The 22,833-nt window shown below is 62.6% G+C and overlaps 4 protein-coding genes across 8 annotated transcripts; 2 read left to right on the top strand and 2 right to left on the bottom strand.

Annotated features, from left to right (window-relative positions):
- Positions 1 to 69: 69 nt before the first annotated feature.
- On the top strand, positions 70 to 4,025 carry JSRP1 (junctional sarcoplasmic reticulum protein 1). Of its 3 annotated transcripts, none has more exons than XM_032466058.1 (7): positions 70 to 217; positions 1,231 to 1,356; positions 1,751 to 1,788; positions 1,948 to 2,077; positions 2,432 to 2,602; positions 3,260 to 3,351; positions 3,463 to 4,025. In XM_032466058.1, the coding sequence occupies exons 2-7, from the start codon at positions 1,239 to 1,241 to the stop codon at positions 3,934 to 3,936; spliced, it is 1,023 nt and encodes a 340-aa protein (XP_032321949.1). In that variant the 5' UTR covers positions 70 to 217; positions 1,231 to 1,238; the 3' UTR covers positions 3,937 to 4,025. The 3 variants fall into 3 exon arrangements, with proteins under 3 accessions (XP_032321949.1, XP_032321948.1, XP_032321947.1); XM_032466057.1 differs by having other exon boundaries at positions 89 to 217; positions 1,204 to 1,356; XM_032466056.1 differs by lacking the exon at positions 70 to 217 and adding an exon at positions 275 to 481.
- A 159-nt stretch (positions 4,026 to 4,184) lies between these two features.
- On the bottom strand, positions 4,185 to 7,422 carry AMH (anti-Mullerian hormone). Of its 2 annotated transcripts, none has more exons than XM_032466048.1 (5): positions 6,457 to 7,422; positions 5,779 to 5,921; positions 5,473 to 5,581; positions 5,215 to 5,374; positions 4,185 to 5,121 (listed from the first exon to the last, which is right to left on the bottom strand). In XM_032466048.1, the coding sequence occupies exons 1-5, from the start codon at positions 6,911 to 6,913 to the stop codon at positions 4,263 to 4,265; spliced, it is 1,728 nt and encodes a 575-aa protein (XP_032321939.1). In that variant the 5' UTR covers positions 6,914 to 7,422; the 3' UTR covers positions 4,185 to 4,262. The 2 variants fall into 2 exon arrangements, with proteins under 2 accessions (XP_032321939.1, XP_032321940.1); XM_032466049.1 differs by having other exon boundaries at positions 6,327 to 6,750.
- A 152-nt stretch (positions 7,423 to 7,574) lies between these two features.
- SF3A2 (splicing factor 3a subunit 2) lies at positions 7,575 to 18,191 on the bottom strand. The gene is made up of 9 exons (XM_032466051.1): positions 18,037 to 18,191; positions 13,024 to 13,188; positions 11,277 to 11,348; positions 10,441 to 10,487; positions 10,166 to 10,275; positions 9,238 to 9,287; positions 9,017 to 9,157; positions 8,602 to 8,670; positions 7,575 to 8,514 (listed from the first exon to the last, which is right to left on the bottom strand). The coding sequence occupies exons 2-9, from the start codon at positions 13,147 to 13,149 to the stop codon at positions 7,693 to 7,695; spliced, it is 1,437 nt and encodes a 478-aa protein (XP_032321942.1). The 5' UTR covers positions 13,150 to 13,188; positions 18,037 to 18,191; the 3' UTR covers positions 7,575 to 7,692.
- Positions 18,192 to 18,347: 156 nt separating this feature from the next.
- PLEKHJ1 (pleckstrin homology domain containing J1) lies at positions 18,348 to 21,003 on the top strand. 2 transcript variants are annotated; one of them, XM_032466069.1, is made up of 6 exons: positions 18,348 to 18,741; positions 18,864 to 18,931; positions 19,153 to 19,219; positions 20,092 to 20,182; positions 20,255 to 20,318; positions 20,409 to 21,003. In XM_032466069.1, exons 1-6 carry the CDS (start codon positions 18,675 to 18,677, stop codon positions 20,472 to 20,474), a joined length of 423 nt encoding a protein of 140 aa, XP_032321960.1. In that variant the 5' UTR covers positions 18,348 to 18,674; the 3' UTR covers positions 20,475 to 21,003. The 2 variants fall into 2 exon arrangements, with proteins under 2 accessions (XP_032321960.1, XP_032321959.1); XM_032466068.1 differs by having other exon boundaries at positions 18,348 to 18,768.
- The last annotated feature ends 1,830 nt before the right edge of the window (positions 21,004 to 22,833 follow it).

The raw sequence follows: 22,833 nt of genomic DNA, 5'->3' as shown, positions 1-22,833 counted from the left end.
GGTGGGGGTGGGGCCGCCCCCGGGCCCAATGCCTGGTCCTGCTCCAAGTCGGGGGTGTGCCCAGCTGGGATCTCCAGCGAGGCCTCCTCCCCCTCCCACTGCAACCAGTGAGCTGATTGGCCCACCCTGTGGCCTCTGGCCACCTGTTGCTGTCTGTCATGGGGCCACCCTCCTCATGATCCATCCTGTGCACCAGGCCCAACACCGCAGCAGTGAGGTAAGATAGGCAGGGGGCGGCCTGGACAGAGGGGGTCCCTGGGGTCTGGGAGGGCATCCCTGAGGTCCACGGGGATCCCCAGCTCCGGTGGATGCCCCCAAACACACCTAGGGGCATTGCCCCCCTGCCCATTGGGCCCCTCCCCCATGGCCTGCTCTGGCCCCAGGGAAGGGTCCTCTTTCTGCCCAGGGATGGGTCACACTGACACTGGAGCTAGAGGCACTGGTGACCCAGAAAAGCAAGGCTGTGGGGGCCAACAGACAGGTTTGACTCAAGCTCTGCACAACCTCTGGCTCCAGCTCTAGCCTCAGTTTCTTCATCTGTGAGGTGGAAGCAGAGACAGTCAGAGGGGCGGGGACCCCAGCTTTGGGATCGGGAGGTCTGGGATCCCCTGCCCCTGTCCCTGCCTGTCACGGCCAGAGTGAGGCTGATCCTGGCTGCTGGGGCTTGAGCTCCTAGACTTAGGGGGTCCAGGGGGAGTGTGGGTGCCGGGAATGGCTGGTGAGGATGGTCCAGAGGGAGACCCCAGGGGGGGCAAAGGCCTGGGAGGGGCTGGGCCCCATGTTGGCCTGTCCTGCTGGCCTCAGGCACCAGATAAAAATAGTCCCTGGTCTCAGAGAACATGAGCCGACCCTGGGGCCAAGGGTTCTGGTTTGGGCTCCTTGCTCATCTCTGTGACCACGAGCAGGACCCAGCCCTCCCTGGGGCCCCAGCAGCCTCCCCATCCTGAATGCTCAGGGATGCTGGGGCCCCAAGGAGGCTGGCCTATCAGGAGGGGTCCTGGGGGGGGTCAGGGAGAGTGCCTGGCAGAGGCTGCTGGCCTTGCCTTGCATGAGTATGAATTTACCAAGTGAATGGGGCTCCAGGAAGGGGGCCAAGCAAGGCCTGTTGGGAGGGGCAGGTCGGAGCCCCCTCTCCCCAGGTCAGGCCCAGGCCCATAGCAGGAGCTCAGCAAATGTAGGCCGCCTCTTCCCCGTTCCCTCCAGCCTGACTCTGGACCTGCTGTTTCTCAGACGTCTCCATGACAACCAGGGCCCTGGAGGAGCTGGATGGAGGCCTGGGCAGCTGCCAAGTGGACGAGGGCCTCTCTGCACTGGCTGACCCCTGCCCAGGCCAGCCGCGGGAGGACAGGGCTCCAGGTACCCCAGAGGGCGCCACAGAGTGCAGCCCACTTTCTGTTGAGCCAGGTGGCTCACCTTCAGAGACCAGGCCTTGGACTCCCACCTTAGACTGGCTTAAACCGTGCTCTCCATTTCCACACTCCGTGCCCATTAAAGTCTTGGGGGTGCCCATTAAAGCCTTGGGGGTTCATAAGGAGCCCAAAGAACACAGGTGCCGGGCCGCAGAGGTCAGGTTTAGAATCCCAGCTTGTCAGTGAAGTGCCGTGCACCTGTGTGCAAGTCTCAGTCTGTCTACTTTCAAATCTGTAAAACGGGAGCAGTTACCCAGCCCTCACCCAGCAGAACCCGGGGCAGGGTGGGGTCAGCCTGGGGGTTCCCATGACCTTCACTCTCCCTCTTTTCCCACCAACAGTGACACCCAGTCTGGCCGACTCCAACAGCTGGCCTCAGGTGAGTAGCCTGGGCCCTTGGGGTTCAGCCCAGGGTGCCCCTGGAGGACAGGATGTGCTGGCACTGACGGTGGATGTCTGCAGCCCATGGGAAGGGTTTGGTCTCCCTCGGAGGAAAGACTGGAAGGAAACTGCCAGGATGACATGTCGCTCTGCATAGGATTCTCAGGAGCCGGTAGCTGAGGGCAGCCCCGCAGGCGGTGTGGATGCCAGGCCCAAGATGACAGAAAAGGAGCCGGTGGCCAAAGTGGCCTCAGGACACGGGAAGGAGAGGCTGAAAACAGGAGCAAGTGGGTTTGCCGGAGACAGGGGTGAGGCGGGGGGTGGGCTTGGACCAGTATTGGGTTGGGGGTCGATCCTGGGCCGGGTCCTTAGATGGGGAGTCAGTACCGTGCACGGGGCTCCTGGTGGAGTGACGTAACGAAACGGGCTGTGAGCCTCTGTAATTCATGCTAACATCAGCTCAGGTGCTACTAAGCTTCAGCGAGTTATCTTCTAGAATATTTTCGGTATCCCAGCGGAGGTGCCAAGCCGGCAGAGCTTAGCTCCTCCGCGCATGGCCGCACAGCCGGGCAGGGCGGGGCCGAGCGCAGCCGGGGCTCCGCCCCTGGCAGCCCGCGCCCATCCCGCACCCGCTCCCGCAGCCCCCCGGAGCCCCGCGCGGAAGAAGACGCAGGCCGTGCCGCCCCCGCAGCCGCCGCCGCCGCCCCCGGCCCTGAGCGAGGAGCTGCCCTGGGGAGAGCTGTCGCTCAACAAGTGCCTGGTGCTCGCCTCGCTCGTGGCGCTGCTGGGCTCCGCCTTCCAGCTGTGCCGCGGTGAGCTGTGCCCCACGCGTGGCTTCTTCCGGGGGGCCGGTCTGTGCGCCTCCCCTTCAGAGTTGGGTCTTGGACCCCCACCCCAGGCAGTGCGCGCCCCCTGCCCCCTAGTATGGACCTTGGGACCCGCCCCCTGCACTTCCTGCTCCGGCCTTATGCGCCCCCAGGGTGGCGTCTGAGACCCACTATTCAGGACCGGCTTTGAGCCTCGCGCGCGTCCCCAACACGGACCTTCCGCGGAGCCCTTCCCGTCCCAGTAGGGGCCTTGGTGCACCTTCCTCCCTGAGAAGAGGCCCTCAGCCCCGCCCCCACCGGCCTTGCACGCCCAGGATGGGCTGTGTGCACCCCCACTCGGTAGTGTGCCGCTTTCCTTGCGCCGTGGCGCTCCTACCGCCCTCGGAGAAACGGGGAGCATCCTTTTGCTACCTGAATGAGGGAGCTTTGAAGGAAAGGCCTCCGCCGTAGTGGAGACCCGGAGCCCCTTCCCAGGGCTCGGACGGATTCAGTCCAGCCTCAGGGTACCTGGTGGAGTCTGGCTTGGCTGAGCCCCCTTGCCTGTCCCCAGGAAGAGGGGGCTCTAGGGGAAAGGGCTGGGATGGACCGTGTGGTCGGCTCTCCGGCTCAGGCTGACTCACATCCCCTCCTGGCCCTTCCCAGAGGCCGTGGCTGGGGAAGCGGAAGCCCCTGTGCCTGTCCTTGAACCGTGCGTCCCGCCAAGCTCAGCCCCGAAGGGTCCTGCATCGGCCCTGGTAAGCACGTCCTTCAAGTGACCCGTCAGTGGGGCTCTCATTGGGGGAAGGGGCCTGGGCCCCCGTGGCATTCTGCTCTGACCCCACCACCCCACACTGTCCGCATTGCAGCCAAAGCCCGTGACCTGGGCTCCCCCACTGGGACCGCCTGCACCCCAGATGAAGGTAGAGGAAAGGGCCAAGGTCCCCGGGAGCAGGGAGGCTGCAGGGAAGGACAAAGGGGAGTCTGAGGAGGCCGCTGGGGAGGAGCCCGCGCCCCTTGCAGACCGAGGGCCCAAGGAGAGGTTGAAGGAGGGGCCGAAGAAGGAGAGGCTGCGGAAGGAGAGGCCTCAGAAAGAGGAGAGGCCAAGAAGGGAAGAGAGACCACGGAGGGAGAAGCCACGGAAAGAGGAGAGGCCACGGGCTGCCGGGGAGCCCCGGAGAGCCCTACCGCGGCATTGGGAGGCACGCAAAGGGGGCCATCAGCCATGGGCGCGAGACTCCGGAGACCCAGAGTACAGGAAGAAGCAGGCCTGGGCCTCCCCGGAGGAGGAGGACCGGCCTCCGGGCCGCCGGAAGCACCGCGCAGGCAAGGGGCGGGACTGAGCCAAGTCTGGCCCCACACGGGAGTTCCTGGGCCTCCGCTCGCCCGTCCCGTGATTACAGCAAAATAAAGTCAGTGCTGGGGCCCTCTTCATTGTCTGCTCTTTTGCGCCCGAACCCCAGAACCCACCCGGGGCCTGAGTAACAGGGATTGGGAGCTTCAGGTGGGGGTGGGGGCCAGAGTGCTGAGGGGGATGACAACTGGCGGAAGGAAGCCCTGGCCTGTCTCCAAACACCACAGACACCCCAGCCACGTGCTTTCTGGTCTTTATTGGGGTGATGAAGGGGTCCAAATAAATATGGGCCAGTGCGCCACTTGGGGCACAGGGTCACCGGCAGCCGCACTCGGTGGCCACCATGTTTGGCACATGGTGTGCACTGATGCGCTCCTCCGACAGGCTGATGAGGAGCTTGCCGGCGTAGGCCGTGGGCACGCAGCAGGGCGGGCGCGCCAGGGCCACGCCGCGGGCCTGCATCTTCAGCAGGAGCACCACATGGTTGCCGTACCGTGGGTTGCGGTCCGACTGCGGCCAGCCGCACGCACCCTGGCAGTTGTTGGCCTGGTACGTCTCAGGGATGAGTACCGAGCGCTCGGCGCGCAGGTCCACGCGCAGCTCGCGCAGCGCACACGGCCCGTCGGCGGCTGGGGCCCCCGCACTGCGCTGCGCCCGGGCAGGGCCGCTCCGCTCCCGCCCGTGCCACTCGGCGCGCAGGCCCTGCAGCGCCTTTAGTAGCAGCAGCGCGCGCAGCGGGCCGCCGGGGCCGCTCGGGTCCCCCGGGCACAGCGCGAGGAGGCGTGCCAGCAGTGGCGTGGCGGCTGGCGGCAGCCCGGGGAGGCCGCGCAGCTCCTCGGCCGCCCTCTGAAGCTTGGCGGTCACCCGGCGCGTGAGGCCCTCAGCCCAGAGCGCGGAGGCAGGATCCTGCAGAGGCGCGGGGCCCCCGGCGGTGGCTGCGGTGGGCGGCAGGAGCAGCAGCAGAGGCTCCTCGCCGTCCAGCAGGCGCTCCAGCGCCGAGGGGTCCGACAGGTTGACCTGGCCCTGCGGGAAACCGGCCAGTGCTCCGGGGTCCAGGGCCAGACGCGGGGGCGAGGCTCGGGCCGGGGGACCCCGCAGCGCGCGCACCAGGCGCATGAGAGTTTCCAGGAAGGGGTCGGCGCTGGGGAGCGGCTCCTCGGGCTCCGGGGACGCCCTGGACAGTGGAGTGGAGGGTCACGAGGAGGTCGTGAAGGTGCAGGGTCCCTCTGCCCCCACTCCCCCACTCCAGGTCTGCGCCTGCGCGCACCTGGGCTGTGGAAAGGGCACCGAGTCCAGCTGGCCTCGCGCGGACAGAGGCACAGGCCCTTGTGGGGGCAGCAGCAACAGGGCCGGGGTCATCCGTGTGAAGCAGCGGGAATCCGAGCCAAACAGCAGGGCCTGCAGCTGGGCAGTGCTCAGGGGGGCACCTGCGGGGTGGGGGGGTGACACGTGTGTGCTGGCTCAGCAGCTTGGGGTTTTGGGGTAGGGGTCAGCTGCCCGACAGGTCCCTGTCAGGGGGGCCTACCGTTTCCGCGACGCCGCAGGGTCAGGGCGAGCCCAGGGCCGCGCCAGGCCACCTCCGGGCGGTCCACAGCCAGCACCAGGTAACTGGAGTCCGGAGCTGGACAGAGACTCTGCGGAGATGGGAGCTCAGCCAGGCAGGGCTGCTGGGTTCCAGCCCTGCTCAGCCTACTGCTCTTAATACCCCTTCAGGATTCCAGCCTGGACCCTGGTGGCCTTTCTGTTAAGCAGTTAGAAAACCCCATCGCCCTCCCTTGCCAGGAGTGAGGGCTCCTGGGGCCCAGGGACAGCCCCCTCAACTCCCTGGTACCTGGGTGCCAGGCAGCCCAGTCCCGGTGACGGTGACCTCCGGGCCGGTTCCTGGGTACAACACCAGCAGGGCCAGCTCCAGGGGACTGGCTCCTCCAGGTGGAGGCTCCTGGAACTTCAGCGAGGGCGTCAGCTCCCACATCACTGTGGCCAGAACAATGGAGGAAGGACACCTGAGCCACGGAAGCTGGAGCCCCTCCCGCCAAGCCTGTCTTGTCCTGCAGGCGGGAGAGGCCCCACCTGAGCAGCAGCTGGTCTGATGCCCCTGGGACACAGGTGGCCTGAGAGGAGTGTCAGACAAACAGGGTGGGCGATCGGGCTGCCACCTGTCACCTCTGAGCCCTTGGTAGTGGGTTTGAGGCCAGTGGCCCCTGAGGACAGGCCACACACACCCCTACCAGGGGTCTTTTGTGGAGGGGAGGGGCCGTCCTCTGCTGGGCCTTCAGGCTGTGCTGGCCTCACCCCTGAGGCTCCTTCATGGGTGGAGGGGCAGGTCTGGGAATGGGAGGTCTTCCAGCCCCTAGATGTGGCAAACATCAGGTCACCCACCTTTCTGGCCATCAGTCTCAACTTCTGGAAGAGGCCTGGAGGGGGCTGGGCTGGGGGCTCTGGCAGAACCCAGTCTCTGGAGAATGGTGGCTGCCTCCCATCCCTGCTCCCGGCTATAGCCCCCACATACCTTCCTCCAGGTGCAGGACCACCAGCCGCCGCCCCCCGGCCTCCCCCAGCCACGCCTGCAGCTGCTGTAGGTGGGGCAGGGCAGCCTGCCTACCGCTGGGGGGGCAGACCCCGAAGGTGGCCAGGTCGCGAGGGCCCCAGCGGGCATGCTGCACAGCCTCCAGGAAGGCCTGCTCGTAGCCACTCAAGGCCCCCACCACCCGCAGGAGAGCACTGCTCCCATTGCCACCCCCACCCAGGGTCACCAGGCACAGAGGATCCCCAGGGATGCCTGGTGGCCGGATGCTGGGGGGGGGCCATTCCCAGTCTTGGTGGAAGATGAGCCCCCCAGTGTCTGTAGTTGGCTCCCCAGGCAAGGTTGGGGTGCTGGAGGTCTCTTCCCTGGGGGTCCCGGCCCTCAGCAGAGCCCCCAGCACCGACAGCACCAGGGCCAGCCGAGAGAGGGGCGGGCCCTGCATTCTGGGTGCTTCCAGGGGCTGGGCTGCCCTGGCTTATATGGGCGAGCAGGGCTGTTTGTGCAGGAGGGCAGCCCCTATCTCTCGGGATGTGACCTTGGGGGCCAGCACCCGCTGGGAGCTTGGGCAGGCCAGGCGGCCTTCTCAAAGCTCCTTCTGTTCTGACCTGGCTAGCTATCTCCTCCTGACCAGTGATAGAAAGTGTGGCCTGTGACCCACTTGTCAACAGCTGTCCTTGACAAGTTTTCCCCTTTGGAGACAGGAGTCTCTGGGACTGTGAGCAGCGAGTGAGTAGCCCAAACGGACCAGACTATCAACAGCCCCCAGGTCAGGGGTGGGGGCAGAGAGGGCCAGCGCTCCTGCCCCAGACGGCCGCGCACCAGCCCGAGGAAAACACATCACCCTCGCTCAGACCGCAGCCAGGCGCGCCTGGCGGGCCCCGCCCCTGCGTACTGGCCCCCCACGCGCCCCAAAGGGGAGCGAGCAGCCACTGCTTTCCTCTGAGGAGAGCCCCAGACGCGCTGCTGGCTCGCAGGCTGCCCCACCCAGGGGCCACCCACTTGTGTCCTGCTGGTGTCCTGACCCTGGGCCACCTCCGAAGGTGCATTCAGTCACTGCAAGCCCTTGCCCCGGCCTGCCCACTGACACAGCAGAACACTCCAGGGTCGGCACGGACTCTTTAATGGGCTCTGGGGGCCCAGCCCTGTACAAAAGCACCCAACTGCACTCCGGGGGGAAGCACAGGAAAACAAAAGCAGACTTGCTAGGACAGGGGCAGCTTTTCAGTTGGTTGGGGGAGGGGGAGGAATGTTCCCAGGCCCTTCGGAGGGCAGTGGGGGCCTCAGCATCGGGGGCATGGGAGTCGGGGGATGAACCCCAGGATTGGAGGGGTGAACTCCAGGAGGCTGGGGATGGACCCCAGGAGCCGGAGGATGGACCCCAGGAGCTGATGGGTGGACCCCAGGAGGTGGGGGGTGGACTCCAGGAGGCTGGGGGTGGATCCCAGGGGCTGCTGGGTGGACCCCAGGAGCTGGTGGATGGACCCCCGGGGCCTGGGGGTGAACTGCAGGAGCTGGTGGATGGACCCCCGGGGCCTGGGGGTGAACTGCGGGAGCTGGTGGGTGCACCCCTGGGGCCTGGGGGTGAACCCCAGCAGATGGGGGAGGATGGACCCCTGGTGCTGGAGGGTGGACTCCTGGCGCTGGAGGATGGACTCCCGGGGCTGGAGGGTGGACTCCAGGAGCAGGGGGGTGAACCCCAGATGCTGGTGGGTGGACCACTGGTGCTGGTGGGTGGACCCCAGGAGCTGGGGGATGCACCCCAGATGTTGGAGGATGGACTACTGGTGCTGGGGGATGGACACCGGGAGCTGGTGGGGGCAGCTGGGGAGGGCCTGGGGGCCCTGAGGGTGCAGGCCCGCTGGGTGGCATGGGCGGCAGGGGTAGGCCTCCCGGCGGGGGCGGTGGCAAAGACTCAGGCAGTGGCGGCCGAGGAGGCAGGCCATTCATCAGTGGGGGTGGGGGCCGTTTCACCCCTGGAGGCCCGGCGGGGAGGCTCGGTGGGGCCGGCGGCTTCTCCATCTTAAAGTGGAACTGGAGGAAAAACTAGAAAAAAAGAAGGGGCTGAATGGGACCCCTTGGGGCCCTGGCTGGGAGAAGGTTCTGGAGTTGCCCAGACTTGGAGTGACTCACCTGTTTGGTTTCCCGGTTCCAGTGAGTCCAAAACTTGCCTTCAGCCTTGTCAATCTCCCTGCTCGGCACCTGTGTGGGGTGGGGGCGGGCAGAAGCGGGGCTTCAGGACCCCGAGGAGGCCCCCTGTCAGGGCAGGGTTGAGGTTTCAGGATAACAGTCACTGACGCTGCTGCTTGGCAACCCGTGGGCCATCCTGCCCCGCCCCGCCCGGCGCCAGGCCTCTGCTTCTTGGCAGGCACCCAGCCTTCAACTCGTGCGCTGCGTTGTCCTTGGCCACCCCCTCAGCAGGCCAGGCCCGAAGGGACACCTCCAGCCTGGTCAGGAGGGGGCACCCCGAGTGGGCCCGAGGCCACCTGCCTGGATGGAGCAGACCCTCTGGCTGGCTCCCCACCTCACAAGATCCTGGACTCGCTACCTTGAAGGCGATGGTCTCGTAGGGCTCAGCGGCCATGAGCAGGTATTGCCAGCGCCGGTCCGGTGGCTCGATCCTCTGCTCATAGGCGGACATGAAGCGGTGGCGTGGCATGATGCCCTCGGCGATCTCGGGGTAGTCAATCTGTGGGGACACAGCAGGGTGGCAGCACTGCTTTTTAGGGCCCCTCCCCTCAGGACAGGGTCCCCGCGGCCTCGGCTCACCTGGAAGAGGAGGCTCTGCTGGCCCACCTCCGTGTCCCTCTGCTTGGTCACTGCAACAAGGGCGGGTCTCAGGACCAGGTCGGCTCATCTCCCCCGAAGACAAGGGACCCTGGTGCTGGCCGAACACCACCCACAAACAGGAGCGCGTGCCCTGGGGGCCGCTGCCTGGCTGGCGAACGCCCATGGCCCTCCCTCCGCAGCTGGATGGGCACTGTCCACGGGTGGGGGCTGTGCTGCAGAGGCCCCCATCCCAGACCTGGCAGCACTGAGTGTGCGGGTTGAGGCAGCAGCCCTGCTTCTGGGAGAGGGTGCCCCTCGCTTCAGAGCTCTGCAGCTCCTGGCTGCTCTTCACGCAGCTCCTGGGCACACTGCACTCCCCGAGGCCCCAGTGCCCCCCCCCCACACCCAGAAGAGGCACGATGGCCCATCGTGGCCAAGAGGACTTTGGTGGCCTCCTCGGGTGGATGCTGCCACCTTAGCCCTGGTTCACCAAGCAGGCCCACCCCAGGGCCTCTGCCAGCCACACACAGCATGTCTCCACTTTGGGAGGAACACCTGCCAGGCAGCCTGCCTCCCTTTCTCCCAGGAACACAGTCCTGGGCTCCAGTCGGGCCACCTGCCCAGCTTTCTGCTTCAGGTGACCCAGGCGCTGCTGCTGACACAGACCCTCACCCTAACATCCTCCTTCTTGTTGGATTAGGAGGACCCAGTACTGGTTCCCAGGTCACAGGCAGGGCCATGCCAGGGCTCGCTGTCCCCTCTCACACGCTCACCCACCTTCACTAGGACCTCCCAAGACACCCCAACGGGTATGGAGAAGACACTTAACTCCCCCGTCGTGTGGGGAGGAACCCTTCCGACAGGAAATGAACAGACTCCCCAGAAGGCGGATGGAGGGGGCGTGGCTCAGGGCCAGGGCCGCCCTCACCTTTGTAGCCTGGGCGGCCGATCTTCACGAACTTCTTCACCTCCACCTTGACCTTCTCTGGCGCTGGCTGGGCAGGGGCCTCCTTGGCCTCCTTGGCCGCTCGCCGGGCCCTGTAGGCAGGATGGACACAGTGCCGCGGCCCCTCCACACGGGCCGCCAAGGCCACAGGCCCAGGTGCCAAGAGTGGCCTCCGCCTGACCTTGGAGCTGGTCTGGGAGGTGAGGGGGGCAGGGAATTAGGTGGGGTGATGGGGGGCGGGATTGGGAGGTACTCACAAGTTGGTCTGATGCTTCTTCCCCTGGGTGTGTGCCAGGTAACTCCCCTGCAACAGGAGAGGGACACACAGTTCAAGACACGGGTAGAGGTGCCTGGGGGCCCTGATGGCGGCTGAGTAAACGCGGTCTAGAGGGTCTGCACAGAGGGGGACGAGCGCCCGTAAAGGCGGAGAAGATGAAGGTCCCAGATGTCTGTGACACGGGAAGTCTCGCCGAGGCTGCAGGTGCAGGTGTGGGCCCAGCTGGACTGTGGGCGCCGCCAGGCACCTGGCAGTGAGTCCACCTCCGTGATGCCCAGAGAGGGGATGCGCACACCAGCGGTTCTCAACTAGGGTTCTTCTGGCTCCCCGGGGAAACCGTGCCCACGGTGGCCCCCCAGAGGACAGCCAGCCCAGTGCCGCAGGGCAGACCCGCACACGTGAGACTGTTTAATTCAGTGCTGCAGCCCGCAGCTGAGAGCTGGACATAAACCAAGTCCTCACCGGCATGGTAGAGGACAGAGGAGACCAAATCTTAACCGAGGTAAGGAGCCCAGCGTGAGCGTGAGCGGTCATCAGACCACCCTGGGTGCTCAGAATGCTGACTAGGGCCAGAGCCACACCATGCAGGACAGAGGCTGGGGACAGCGGGGCTTGGGCCTCTGTCTGGAGTGACAGTGTCTCTCCTAGAAAGACACGTTTGAGCCGGGCCCCGCTGTGTCAGTGGCCACTTTCAGGCCGCCCGCGCCTCACTGAGTAGTGACCCACATCTCAGGAGTGACAAGGCCAGCGGGGCAGAGCCAGGCTGTATGGGGAGGGGAGGGGACGGGCAGGGGGGACAGGGACGGGCAGACACACCTCATTGTTGTGCAGTGTCAGGCACAACTTGCACTCATACGAGCCCAGGTGGTTTTTCATGAAGTAAGGATCCTGAAAGGAAAGTACGTTTGTCAGACAAAGGGAGGTGGCCCTGCCGTGCTGGGTCCGCGGCGCCAAGGCCTCTTTCTGTCCAAGACGCATGGCTCACCCTTGGCTGGCACTGGGGGTCGTCCTCGAGGAGAGGGACAAGCAGGAGCCCTTAAGGCAGCAGCATGGCCCCTGGGATCCTGCAGAAACCTGGAGTCTACCCTGCCTGTCTGCACCCACAGCAAGCTCCAGGAGGGGGGTCCCCCAGGGAGCCCCTGACCCCACACTCATGGCGACCTGGGGTCAAGAAGGAGGCGGAGCTGAAACAGCACCGTGGCTCATCACCTCCCCCCAGGACAGGCCAGCACTCCAAGTGCTGCAGCACAAGCCTGACATGGGCAGAGAGAAGCAACCAGGTCAAAGGCTGGAGAAGGCCCGCGTCCCTGCGTGCCCTGTCAGTGGGGTCGGGCTCCAGGGCTGACCAGTGGCACCCCTGAGAGGGGCGGCGGGGCAGGCACTTCTGACCTCAGGTGTGGAGCTGACACCAGGGGTTCAAGTCCTCATTCCCCAACCCAGTGGCTGTACCATCTGTGCAATGACAGTCCCACCCCACCTAACTCTGTTTCCTCATCTGGAAAATGGGGAGAGGGGATAGCTCAAGTGGTAGAGTGTGTGCTTAGCATGCCCGAGGTCCTGGGTTCAACCCCTAGTACCTCCTCTGAAAGAAAATAAATCTAATTACCTCCCCCGACCCCCACCACAATAAAATAATTAAATGATACAATAACAAATAAAATCTATAAAAAAAGAAAAAAAAAGAGTAACAGAACCAGCCTCACAGGCCAGGCCTGCAAGAGGCCTGGGGGGTGCCTGGCACACAGAGAGGGCCCGACACATCTCAAACTGTAAGGGGCCACTGCACACAACACTGGGGGTCGCTCTGGCGGCTCTGCCCCCAGGGGACACCGGGCGTCGCCTGGGGCCTCTGCGTCCAGCGTACTGGGGCTGCTCCTGGCATGAGTGGGCAGGCACCAGGGACACTGCTCACCCCCCCACCCGAGGAATGACCTGGCCCCGCAGCCACACTGAGGCTCAGAAACCCTTAGTCAATCATCTGGGAAAATCCTGAGTCTGACCTCTGCTCATATCACACACCAGAATAAACTCCAGACGGCACAAACCAGGGTAACCCCAGAATCTAAATCCCCACCCCCACTCAGGTGTGACGTGTGCAGCATCCCAGGACCTCAGAGGTCAGAGGGTCATGGAGTGCGTGTTGGGGCTGGTCTGTGGAACCCCTAACCCAGGGGTCTCACCAGGGGAGGTCTGCCCCCAAGGCTGCCCCACCCCCCCAGTGCCTGGGACGCCCCATATGTCCCCAGGGCCGAGGGGGGACTTGCCTACCAACAGCTGCACAGATAAGCAGCTGTCCTTCCCCGCCCGTGGCTGCGGTGATATCCAAGCATCCAGAGCCACCAGGACCCTCACCACCAGCAATTACACAGGTCTCCGGTTTAGTAAAGCTCCTGCTGTGAAACAGCCCTTCTAATGGGGGCTGTGCACAGCAGTCTCTGGCAGGTAGCTGAGGGCTGCTGCTCTTGGTCAAGTTCCCTGGGTCAGAAAGCAGGCCCCCGAGGCTGGGGGGCGGACAGCCTGCTGGTGGGCATAGGCGGTGGGAAGGGGCCTAGGGAGGAGGTACCTTGTTGATGTCAATGGTCTCCAGGGCCAGCTGCCGAAGGCGCTCCCTGCGGTCCCGGTTGCTCTCAGAGGAGGAGGCCACGCCCCCACTCCCGGTCTTGCCTCCGGGGCGATGTTGGAAGTCCATGGTCAAGGCCCTGGGGCTGTATCAGACCAGGGGAGAAACCTGTGGAGACAGGGCAGAGCAGCTGTGAGAGCCCACGCCCACCCCCATGCCCCGTCTTCACCAAGTCTCTTCTAGTGGCCGAGGGTCCTCTATGGGCCAGATACACGGGAACAAGGAATAAGGCTAAACAGGGAGTCTCCAGATGACCGTGATGGTGCACTAGAGAGAAGTCCCTCTAGTCTGAGGGGTGCAAAGGCCCAGGGAGCCAAAATAGCAACAGGAAATGTCCATCGACAGACAACTGGATAAAAAAGATGTAGTATATTTTACACAACGAAATATTACTCAGTGATAAAAAGAATAAAATGCCATTTGTAGCAGCATGGATGGACCTGGAGATTGTCATTCCAAGTAAGCCAGGAAGAAAAAGAAAAATACCATGATATCATTTGTGTGTGGAATGTAAAAAAAATTTTAAAAAAAGGAAAGAAAAGAAAAAAGAGGATGTCAAAAAGCCCATCTACAAAACAGAAGCACACTTGCAGACACGGTAAACAATCTTACGATTACGGGGGAAAAGAGGTGTGAAGGTATACATTTGGGAACTTGAGATTTTCAGATGTTAACCATTTATATAAAAAAAGAGATAAAAAACAAATTTCTTCTGTATAGCACAGGGAAGTGTATCGACTACTTCGTAGTAACCTTTAACGAAGAGGATGAATGTATGTATACGTACCCACGACCGGGACATCACGCTGTGCACCAGACACTGACACACTATAACCGACTACACTTCAACGGAAAAAAAAAGTTAAAAAAAAAAAAAAAAAAAACTGGGGAAGATGAAGCCCAGTTCTCATTAGTTAGACTGACCTCCAAGAAGCCTTCCCAGACTGCCCAGCCCATGGTGTCCGCTCCGTCCTTTGAATTCCCTTCCTGCTTGTCTGCACTCCCATCTCCCAACCTAAGTTCCATTCCTCTGGCTCAGCTGTAAACTTGCTGGAGACAAGGAACATGTCACCTGTCTATGTACCCACCTCCCAGCCACCCCCAAGGCCTCGCACACGATTGACATTCCAGACTCGGCTGTGGCTGAGGAAGGCTCCCCTAAGAGCTCAAAGTCCCCTTCCACGCCCTCGACACCCAGCCAGCTACGGCTTCCCACGCTCAGGCTCAGCTCAGAGCTGCCCCCAGGAACCTTCCTCTCATCTTATACTCTCTTCTTCACTGATCCACACTGGCCCCACCCCAGGTTTAAACCCACGGTATCTTGACTCTGTGGGGTTAACTTCACAGGGATGGGGCTCTGGAGTGAACGTGACCCCCCAGAGATGTCCCTATCCCAATCCCCAGGGCGCCTGGACCTGTCACGTCACGGGGCAGAGGGGACTTTGCAGGTGGGATTAAGGCCGCTGGGATGGGGGTGACCCTGGATTCCCAGGGGGCCCTGTATCCTCACAGGGTCCTCATCAGAGGGAGGAGGGAGGTCAGAGTCAGACAGAGACGGGGGATGCTGCGCTGCTGGCGGTGAGGATGGAGGGCGGGCCGCGAGCCAGGGATGCGGTGCCTCTAGAAGCTGGAAGAGGCAGGAGCCGCTTCTCCCTGGAGCCTCCGGAAGGAGTAAAGCTCAGTGAGACTCATGCTGAACTTCTGACCTCCAGAGTCACGTAATAAACCGCTGCTGTTTAAGCTAGGTTTGTGCTGCTTTGCTACACCAGCCACGGGAAAGTAACAGTCCAGGCACAGGCCAGCTGTGCCAGCGAACCTCCCAACTGGTAGCCAGTGGAGTGACCTTCCAGTTGGCTGTAGAATCACAGGGTCAGAACTTTTATTTCACCAAGTCTGTCCAGAGCTGCCAACTCAAACTCTGCCAGCTGAGGTAGGAAAGACGGCAGGGTCAACCTCATGAAGCAAAGACCAGGTCAACACGAGGAGGAGGCCACGACACCAGAAGGCCAGCCCTCACTGCCCATCACGGTCGGTGAGACCAGGGAAAAGTGCACCCAGGGCCGCCAGCCACAGTCTGCTCCGCAGTGCAGGACGCTCTCTGCCAGGCTGATTGCCCGCCCCAGCACCGCCCGCACCTGCTGGGGAAGACTCGCTCTTCCCATAGGAGCCTCGGCTTCTCCAGGTTGGGGGAGGAGAGAGCATACAGGGTGCTCGTGGGGCTCCGCGTCTGCCTGCAGCTCAGCCCAGGTGCCTGCGAGCTGCCTTTCCCAGGGTCCACACTGACTTCCCTGGGGCCTGAGAGGATGGCGTGACCCAAATACTGAAAACCAACTGGCAGTGCTTTCACCGACTCTGCAGCTGGCGACACACACACATGACAAGGTGCCCACAGTCACTGTCATCAAGGAAATGCAAAGCAAACCCATAGCAGGACAGGTCACGCGTGTCAAGACAGCTGTCACCCAGTGAGGGCCGGGGCTCGGGGAGAAGCCCCCGCTTTGCTCCTCTGGGAGACGCCCGGCGGCACAACTTCTGGGCCACAGGCCTGCTCGGGTGCCCCTGTTTTCAATCACACATCAGCCACATCTCCAACACATTCCTCTGGCCCAGCAGCTGGGCGGAGCTGAGGAGGACTCAGAAGGCAAAAGGTCAACAGGGCCAAGAGTCCCAGTGAGTTAGGGGTGAGCCCAGTTTCTCTGAAACAGCCGGAACAGGCTTTGGCTCTAAGCTGGGAAACATGCACCATAGGAGTTGCAAAAAGCGCCTGTGGAGAGAACCTGATGGGCTCAGGAAACCCAAATCCAAATATTTAATCCCTCATCAAGTGACAGAAAAGCCCAGCAACCATGGGAACGCAAAGTGCTGGTCACCTGCAGCCCCCTGAACACGTGGGCCCCTGCTCTGGCTGCACCACCCCCGGAATGAGAGCTCAGCACAGGGAGAAGGCCACGTGCCCAGCGCCTTGACTCCCTGGGCAGGAACTGGAATCCTGGGCCAAGGCAGGCCAGGGTGAGGGCCAGGCTGAGAAGAGGGCCAGTCCATCCAAACCTGCCAGCTGAATAGCAGGCAGCCCCCTGACCCCGTACAAGAGGTGGGAGACCCAGCTAGAGCTCCCAGTAGGGGTGCCCCACACCCCCCAAGAAACTCAGCCCCTGCCAGGCCCCCTGAGCTCACTAGATGAGAAGCACAGGTAACTTCACACAAAGAGACACAAAGACTCGCACGTGTCAGAGAAAAGTGAAGCCCGATGGAAACCTCAATAGAAGATGGGTTAGTTAGTGTTACTGCATCGTGAAACTGGAATTGGATGTCAAAGGTCAGCATGGCGAATTAAAACCAGACGAACCCTTTAAAATCAAAGATGTGAGGATCAGAACAAAAAACTGCGTCCGAGGACTCAGAGGCAACAAAGCTTCCACAAAGAAAACAGAAAAATGAAAACCAAAAGCAACCACAAGACAACAGGAGGAAAAGCAAGAACCTAGGAATTCTGGTCTGAAAACAGAAAGAAACGTGGAGAGGACTGTCAAAGGAATCATGTAAGAACATCATCAAAGAAGTGAAAGTATCCCAGGGCTGAAAGGCACCATTCTTCACACAGGAGCGAAGAAAAAGACTCTCAGATAAGTTTATGGACCAAGAACTTTTACAACACCAAGGAAAACCTTCAGATTCTTCTAGACATGAAGAAAATCAGAAACAATAATTAGAAACCAAAATGGGATCAAACTCTTCAGTGAGCATATAATGCTTTCACAATTCCCACTGCGGATTTCCAACCTAGAATTTTACACCCAGACCTCTTACTGTGATGGTAAATAAAGCCATTTCCAGCTAATCCAGGGCTCAAATAAATGAGTCGACTTTTTAAAAAACTACTTGACGTGTTCTGATGGAAGGAAAGGAGGAAGGGGAGCAGATGGTCAGACTGAAGACAGAAGGCAGCCGAGGGGAACACAGACAGAAGGTTCTAGGACAGCTACTCAAATGCAAGGTGGGGCTCCAGTCCCAACGTGAGCAGCGGTATGCTAGCTTTGAGAGGGAGTTTCTACGGGGAAATGGGAAAAGTCATCCATTTGTTTAAACCTGTGGGGAAAACACAACTGATCAGTGTGTGAGGTGATGATGCTTTGAGGAAAAAAAACTAACAACAGACAAAAAGTCAGGCTAACAGGAAAAGTGAAGAAATTAATTGTTTCGGGGTGTGTGTGTGTGTGTGTGTGTGTGTGTGTGTGTGTGTGTGTGTGTGTGTGAACCGTACAAGAAAAGCGGCTGAGCTGAACACACTACCCGCCTGGGCAGCGAGCTGTACTTCCAGCCCTAGAACACAGGATGAGAGGTTTGACTAAAGCTTATGACACAGAATCGCACGGTGAGGTTGGAGCGGGTGGGTGGAAGGCACAAACGAGACCTCACTAATCACGGCAGTCAGCCCACGTCTAAACCCACACATCCAGAAAGAACTATGCTATTTACGAGCTCTTTCGGGCCTTCAGAGCTGTCAATCGACAGAAGGGAGGAGCGGCCGGGCACCTAGTGTGACAGGCGTGGAAGTCACTTAACCTCCGGGATTCGCTTGCAAAACGGGGCCAGCTAACGGGCTCGGCTGGCCTCGGGCACGCTGCCGGGCGCTCCGCCCCGGACCTTCCTTACTTCTTACTGGGCCTGGCACAAGGGCTGCCGTCGCCCCCACCCCTCAGGACCTAGGGCGGGTCCCGGCCCACAGAGCCAGCGAACCAATCGACGAGTCTCCGGGCCGCGGGAGCGCCCACCCCGACCCGACCCAACGGGCCTTTGCAGCCGGAATTCCGAGCGGGCGGGGCGTCGGGCCTACCCAGAGCCGGACCCCCGCCCTCAGCCCGCGCTCCCGCCGAGGCCCCCCCTCGCCCAATCCCCTCCAGGGAATCCCCCGGGGGTCGCCACCCTCGCCCGGCGCCGCTCCAAACCCGCACCCACCAAAGCACGGCCGTAGCCTATTCAGCCGCCACCGCCGCCACGAAGACCTCGTCTTGCGCAAGCGCGCCAGTGGCTAAGAAAGCACTTCCGAGGGCAGGCGGGGCGGGGATTTCCGTGTGCGCATGCCTGGCCCGCCCAGCGGCGCGGGCTACCTGCTCCGGAGGCGCCAGGAAAGGAAGAACGCAGGCCGGAAGCTGAAGTGCGCATGCGTAACGGCTCTCGACAGTCTCCCGCTCGGCTTAATTCTCACGGAGCCAGATCTCGCGGGATGGGGAATTACGTCCTTCCCTTCCTCAAGCCTGCTCCGTTCACTTTAGCAAAGGGCGCTTCCGGTCGTGGGGGTACTTTATTCCGCTCCCACCGAGGGTCCACCTTACTGCACTGTTATATATAACAATCTTGCCCATCTTGCCCACTATCCTGTGCGCCCCACGAAGGCTCTGCGAGGCCCCCGGGGCGCTACGGCCCCCCGCCGGTGATTGACAGGCTGAGCGGCCCAGGAGCGCGCAGGCGTGGCAGCTCCTGCTGCGCTTCCGGGACGGCGCGGTGGGACGCTTTTGGCGCCGGCGGCGGCGCTAGCGGGGAGGGCGGCCGGGAGGGCGCGGCCCGCACTCCGCGTACTGGGTCGCGGCGGCGCCATGCGCTATAACGAGAAGGAACTGCAGGCACTGTCCCGGCAGCCGGCCGAGATGGCGGCCGAGCTGGGTATGCGGGGCCCCAAGAAGGGCAGCGGTGAGCGGCCCTGGGCGCCGGAGTGGGCGGGCGGGCGGCCGGGAGGCGGGGGTGGGTAGTCGCCGAGCCCGTGTGAGCCCGCCTTATGCCCGCAGTGGTGAAGCGGCGGCTGGTGAAGCTGGTGGTCAATTTCCTCTTTTACTTCCGGACGGATGAGGCGGAGGTAGGGCGGTAGGGAGGGCCGGGGCGGGGGTCGGGGCCGCTGCGGGTGTTGAGGGGTCGGAGTCGTGGGCGGGGCCGGGGTCGGAAGTCGGGGGCGGAGACTGGGGGCGGGGCCAGGGTTAGAGACTGGGGGCGGGGCAGGGGGGAAACTAGAATCGGGGGGCGGGGCTGGAAGGCTGGCTGGTCCCGTGCACCCGCCTCCATGCGCCTGTCTGCCCCCAGCCCGTCGGAGCCCTGCTGCTGGAGCATTGCAGAATCACCCAGGAAGAGCCCAGCGGCTTCTCCATCAGTGAGTGCCGCCTGGCCCCGCCCGCCCCACTTTTGTCCCGACAGACTGAATCCAGTGTCCCAAGCTGCCCCACTCGTGCTCCCTCCTCCCCTTGAAGCCCAGGCCAAGCACACCCATCCAAGCCACTTACTAGCTGCAACCCCAAATACCGCCATTGTCTGCTTGGGGAGCGCTGCCCTTTTGGGGTGCTTAGCTGTAACTGTTTCTCCTGCGAGCAGGGAGGGCCCAGTGCCGGGGGACTGGGAGGATTTTCCAGGGTCGTCTTGAGAGGGTGGAGTCTGCAGGGGAAGATGGAGCTTCTACTAGTTGCCCGGGGTGGGGAGGGGGCTGGAAGAAAGTGCCACAGACTGGAGGGCTTGAACAGCAGAAACTTACTTTTCTCAGTCCGACATCAGTTTCTTCATGGCTGGTTCCTTCTGAAGGAGAACCTGCTCCGCGTGCTCTCTGCCACCTTCTGGGGGGTTTCTGCCCACCTCTGGCGTTTCTTGTCTTGTGGAAGCTCACTTCTGCCTCTATCTTCATGAGATACTCTCCCCTGTGTGGTTGTGTCACGTTTCACTTTTCCTAAGAGTACCAGGCCTTTTGGGGTTAGAGGCTCACCCTACTCCAGCGTGACCTCACTTTAAGTGTTCAGGTCGGCAGTGACCTGCAACCAGATAAGAGTAATAGTCTCAGAAAATGTCTTACATGTTTTAAGACTTAAATGTGTTTTGAGGGGACCCAGTTCAGCCGACAGCCAGCTGGTGGGAAGCAGTGAGCTCAGGCTGGAGTTGGAGGAGGGGACAGTTGTGGACAGTAGCAAGAGGAAGCAGAGGCCTGGGGCATGAGAAGGTGGGAGTGAGCGGGGACCCATGGGGCTGCTCCCTCTGCAGGCTTCCTGGAGGATCCCGAGAGGAAGTACCACTTTGAGTGCTGCAGCGAGGAGCAGTGTCAGGAGTGGATGGGAGCTCTGCGTCGAGCCAGGTAGGGTGCGGGCCGGCCTGGGGGTCTGGGGCAGAGCAGGGCCCTGGGGGCTCACACCGCTCTCCTCCGCAGTTACGAGTTCATGCGGAGGAGCCTCATCTTTTACAGGAACGAGCTGCAGAAGATGACAGGCAAGGTGTGCAGTGGGGTGGGGGTGGAGCGCGGGCCGGGCTGGGGGCCTCCTGGGTGTGGGCTCACCCGCCCTGCCCATTGTCCCCCCACACAGGACCCCCTGGAGCAGTTCGGCATATCGGGGGAGGCCAGGTTCCAGCTGAGCGGCCTGAAGGCGTGAGTCCCTGGTGGGGCTCCCTGGCTTCCCTGCTGGGCGGGAGTGAGCCCTCCCCACCCTCACTGGCCCTGACTTTCCTGGCCAAGCCTGGATTTGTGGTGGGAGGCACCTTGGCTTAAAGACTTCAAAAGCCCGAGAACGGTGAGAATGGGCAGGGCTGCCTTTTTGGAGTAACGGCCCAGCAAGCCGTCTCCAGATGCACTGGGGCCCTCTGGGCTGGCTTGGCACCTCGGTGTCACATGCTGCTGTCAGGGGGTGAGTGTCCACTCCCAGGAGTTGTGCCCACTCCCTTGGGAGTGTCCATCCTGGCCTGGTGGGCGCCTGAGGCTGGCGTAGCTCCCCTGCCCCGTGCAGGCTGAATGTACAAAGTGAGATGAAGCTGTGAAGGGCGTGGGGCCGCGCTGGGGCCGCTGTGAATTCCCTTACTGAAGGGACAGGCCCTGGCCGGACGCCTCTGGGCAGAGCTGGAAGGTTTGCCCTTGGGGCGGCCAGTTTGTTCTGTTCAAATAAAAGTACCTCTTTTCCACACGGGGATGGTGGTACAGCGAGTGTTCCGCAGGCCGGCGGCGCCACACCATCAAAGCCGGCCCCCAAGGGCAGTGAGGCTGGTGGGAGGAAGGGGCTAGGCCACCCAAACAGAGTAGGGGAGGCCTCGAATCCAGAGATAGGAAAGGCAGGGAGGAGGGCCCCACCCCACAGGGTCTCTGGTGCTCACAGGCCTGTCTGAGTGCAGGTGGGGCCTTGGGAAGGATTTTGCAGGTGGTGTTAAAGTCCGTGATCAGCTGGTTTCAGTTAATCAAGAAGTTGGCTGCCCTGGATGGGCCTGACCTAGTCAGGTGCAAGGCTGGGTCCCCCTGAGCTGGGGGCATCCCTCCTCCTTTCTGCCAGGCGCGGCCCCCTCCCCCACACAGCCCGGGACCCCCTGGCTCTCCAGGGCCTGGCAGTGTCACCACCAGGAAGGAATGCTGACACCAGACCAGGTTCAAGTGAAAACAGGTATTTTATTAGAGTCCAGAGGTGGAAGTGCAGTGCAGGGGTTCCCTCAGGGAGGGAGGGGCAGCGCCCCCGCTGAAACAACAAGCTACTGGACGACAAAGCCAAGCCCGTCTGCGCTACAGATCAGCGTGGGGACGGGGGCTTGGGAAGGAAACCGAACAGTCCTGCGGACGGCGGGGCAGACAAGGGGCGGTGGGTCTTAAATAGGTCACAAGTCAGAGCTGAGGGGAGGCTGCTCCTCCTGACTGGAGGGTCGTCTTAGTTGTTAGGTTTTCCTGAGCGAAGCGACCGCAGCCGTCAGACCTCCTGGAGCACCTGCGCCAACAGCGGCGGTGGGGTCTCCTGCCCCGGCGCCCTGGGCACCCCCCTCCCGAGGCCGGCGGTGGCTGAGCTCAGGCGGGGAGCGAGGGTGGGCGAGGGGGCAGCGGCGGAGCTGGGCCCGCTGTGGGGCAGACCCACGCATGTGCGTGCGGAGGACAGGGCGGCCCGGCGGGCGGCCACACAGCCCCCGAGGTGATGCAGTGTTTGTGTACAGTGTCACTTTGTTCCAGGTGGGACTTCTCTCAGCCCTGCAGCTTTTTAGGGAGCCCGACACGGGGAAGGGAGCCTCTTGGAGGGGGGCTGGGGGGCCAGGGGCCAGGACAGCACCATTGTGCATCGGGAGCACCGACCTGGAGGGAAGGGTACGGGGTGCGGGTCACTGGAGGGGAGGCATAGTCTCCACCCTAGACTCCTGCCCCGCAAGAGTGCAGAGGACACCAGGGGGCAGGATGCTGTCCTGCTCTGGCCCTTGTGGCCTGCATCCCACAGGGTCTCCAGCTCCACACCTGCCCTGGGGATCAGGAAGCCAGGTGGGGCCTGGGCCACCACACTGACTGTCCCAGGCAGGTGGAGGGCCCCTGGTGCCCGCATCTGGAGCGGGTGGGGTCATGGCGGCCAGGCTAGGGAAGGCCCTGGTTGGATCCCCACACAAAGGCCCACCTCCTGCACTCCTTTGTGGGTGCCGCTTGGGGGCAAGCACCTTAGGACAGGGCTCTGACCGCTTGCGCCCAGCCCTTTTTGGGGCACCCACCTCGGGGTCCAGGCCCCCTGCCAGCACCTTTGGCCAACGTTGGCCCTTTCAGGGGACCGAGAGCTTTTTGGGGAGGCACACAGACAACACTGCTCAGCCCAGGGACCTACTACTGGCCGCAGGCAGCCGTGCCGGAGGGACAGAGCACCCTGCGGCCCTGGCACACTCCTGCCCGAGCGTTGCCGTGGCCATCAGCCCAGGTGAGTGCCGCCCTGCCATGGGCTGTCGGGCGGGCCCTGGGCCAGCGTCGCTGTGCACCTGAGCAGATGGAAAGGTTCCCCTTCCTTGTCTCCC

This window comes from Camelus ferus, chromosome 22, assembly GCF_009834535.1.
Source record: "Camelus ferus isolate YT-003-E chromosome 22, BCGSAC_Cfer_1.0, whole genome shotgun sequence".
NCBI lineage: Eukaryota > Metazoa > Chordata > Mammalia > Artiodactyla > Camelidae > Camelus > Camelus ferus.
Note: the sequence above shows the minus strand (reverse complement) of the source record. Positions and strands in the feature narration are given on the sequence as shown.

Excerpts from the sequence above, each read along its gene's own strand:
- JSRP1 (XM_032466056.1), top strand. The coding sequence starts at position 364 with ATGGCCTGCTCTGGCCCCAGGGAAGGGTCCTCTTTCTGCCCAGGGATG. Across the intron at positions 482-1,230 it reads CTGTGGGGGCCAACAGACAG|ACGTCTCCATGACAACCAGG; the intron begins GTTTGACTCAAG and ends GCTGTTTCTCAG. Across the intron at positions 2,603-3,259 it reads CGCCTTCCAGCTGTGCCGCG|AGGCCGTGGCTGGGGAAGCG; the intron begins GTGAGCTGTGCC and ends GGCCCTTCCCAG.
- AMH (XM_032466048.1), bottom strand. The coding sequence starts at position 6,913 with ATGCAGGGCCCGCCCCTCTCTCGGCTGGCCCTGGTGCTGTCGGTGCTG. Across the intron at positions 5,922-6,456 it reads GGTCCTGCACCTGGAGGAAG|TGATGTGGGAGCTGACGCCC; the intron begins GTATGTGGGGGC and ends TTCTGGCCACAG. Across the intron at positions 5,122-5,214 it reads GTGCCCTTTCCACAGCCCAG|GGCGTCCCCGGAGCCCGAGG; the intron begins GTGCGCGCAGGC and ends TCCACTGTCCAG.
- SF3A2 (XM_032466051.1), bottom strand. The coding sequence starts at position 13,149 with ATGGACTTCCAACATCGCCCCGGAGGCAAGACCGGGAGTGGGGGCGTG. Across the intron at positions 10,276-10,440 it reads AAGAAGCATCAGACCAACTT|GGCCCGGCGAGCGGCCAAGG; the intron begins GTGAGTACCTCC and ends TCCTGCCTACAG. Across the intron at positions 8,515-8,601 it reads GGAACCGGGAAACCAAACAG|TTTTTCCTCCAGTTCCACTT; the intron begins GTGAGTCACTCC and ends CTTTTTTTCTAG.
- PLEKHJ1 (XM_032466068.1), top strand. The coding sequence starts at position 18,675 with ATGCGCTATAACGAGAAGGAACTGCAGGCACTGTCCCGGCAGCCGGCC. Across the intron at positions 18,932-19,152 it reads TCCGGACGGATGAGGCGGAG|CCCGTCGGAGCCCTGCTGCT; the intron begins GTAGGGCGGTAG and ends GTCTGCCCCCAG. Across the intron at positions 20,183-20,254 it reads GGAGCTCTGCGTCGAGCCAG|TTACGAGTTCATGCGGAGGA; the intron begins GTAGGGTGCGGG and ends TCTCCTCCGCAG.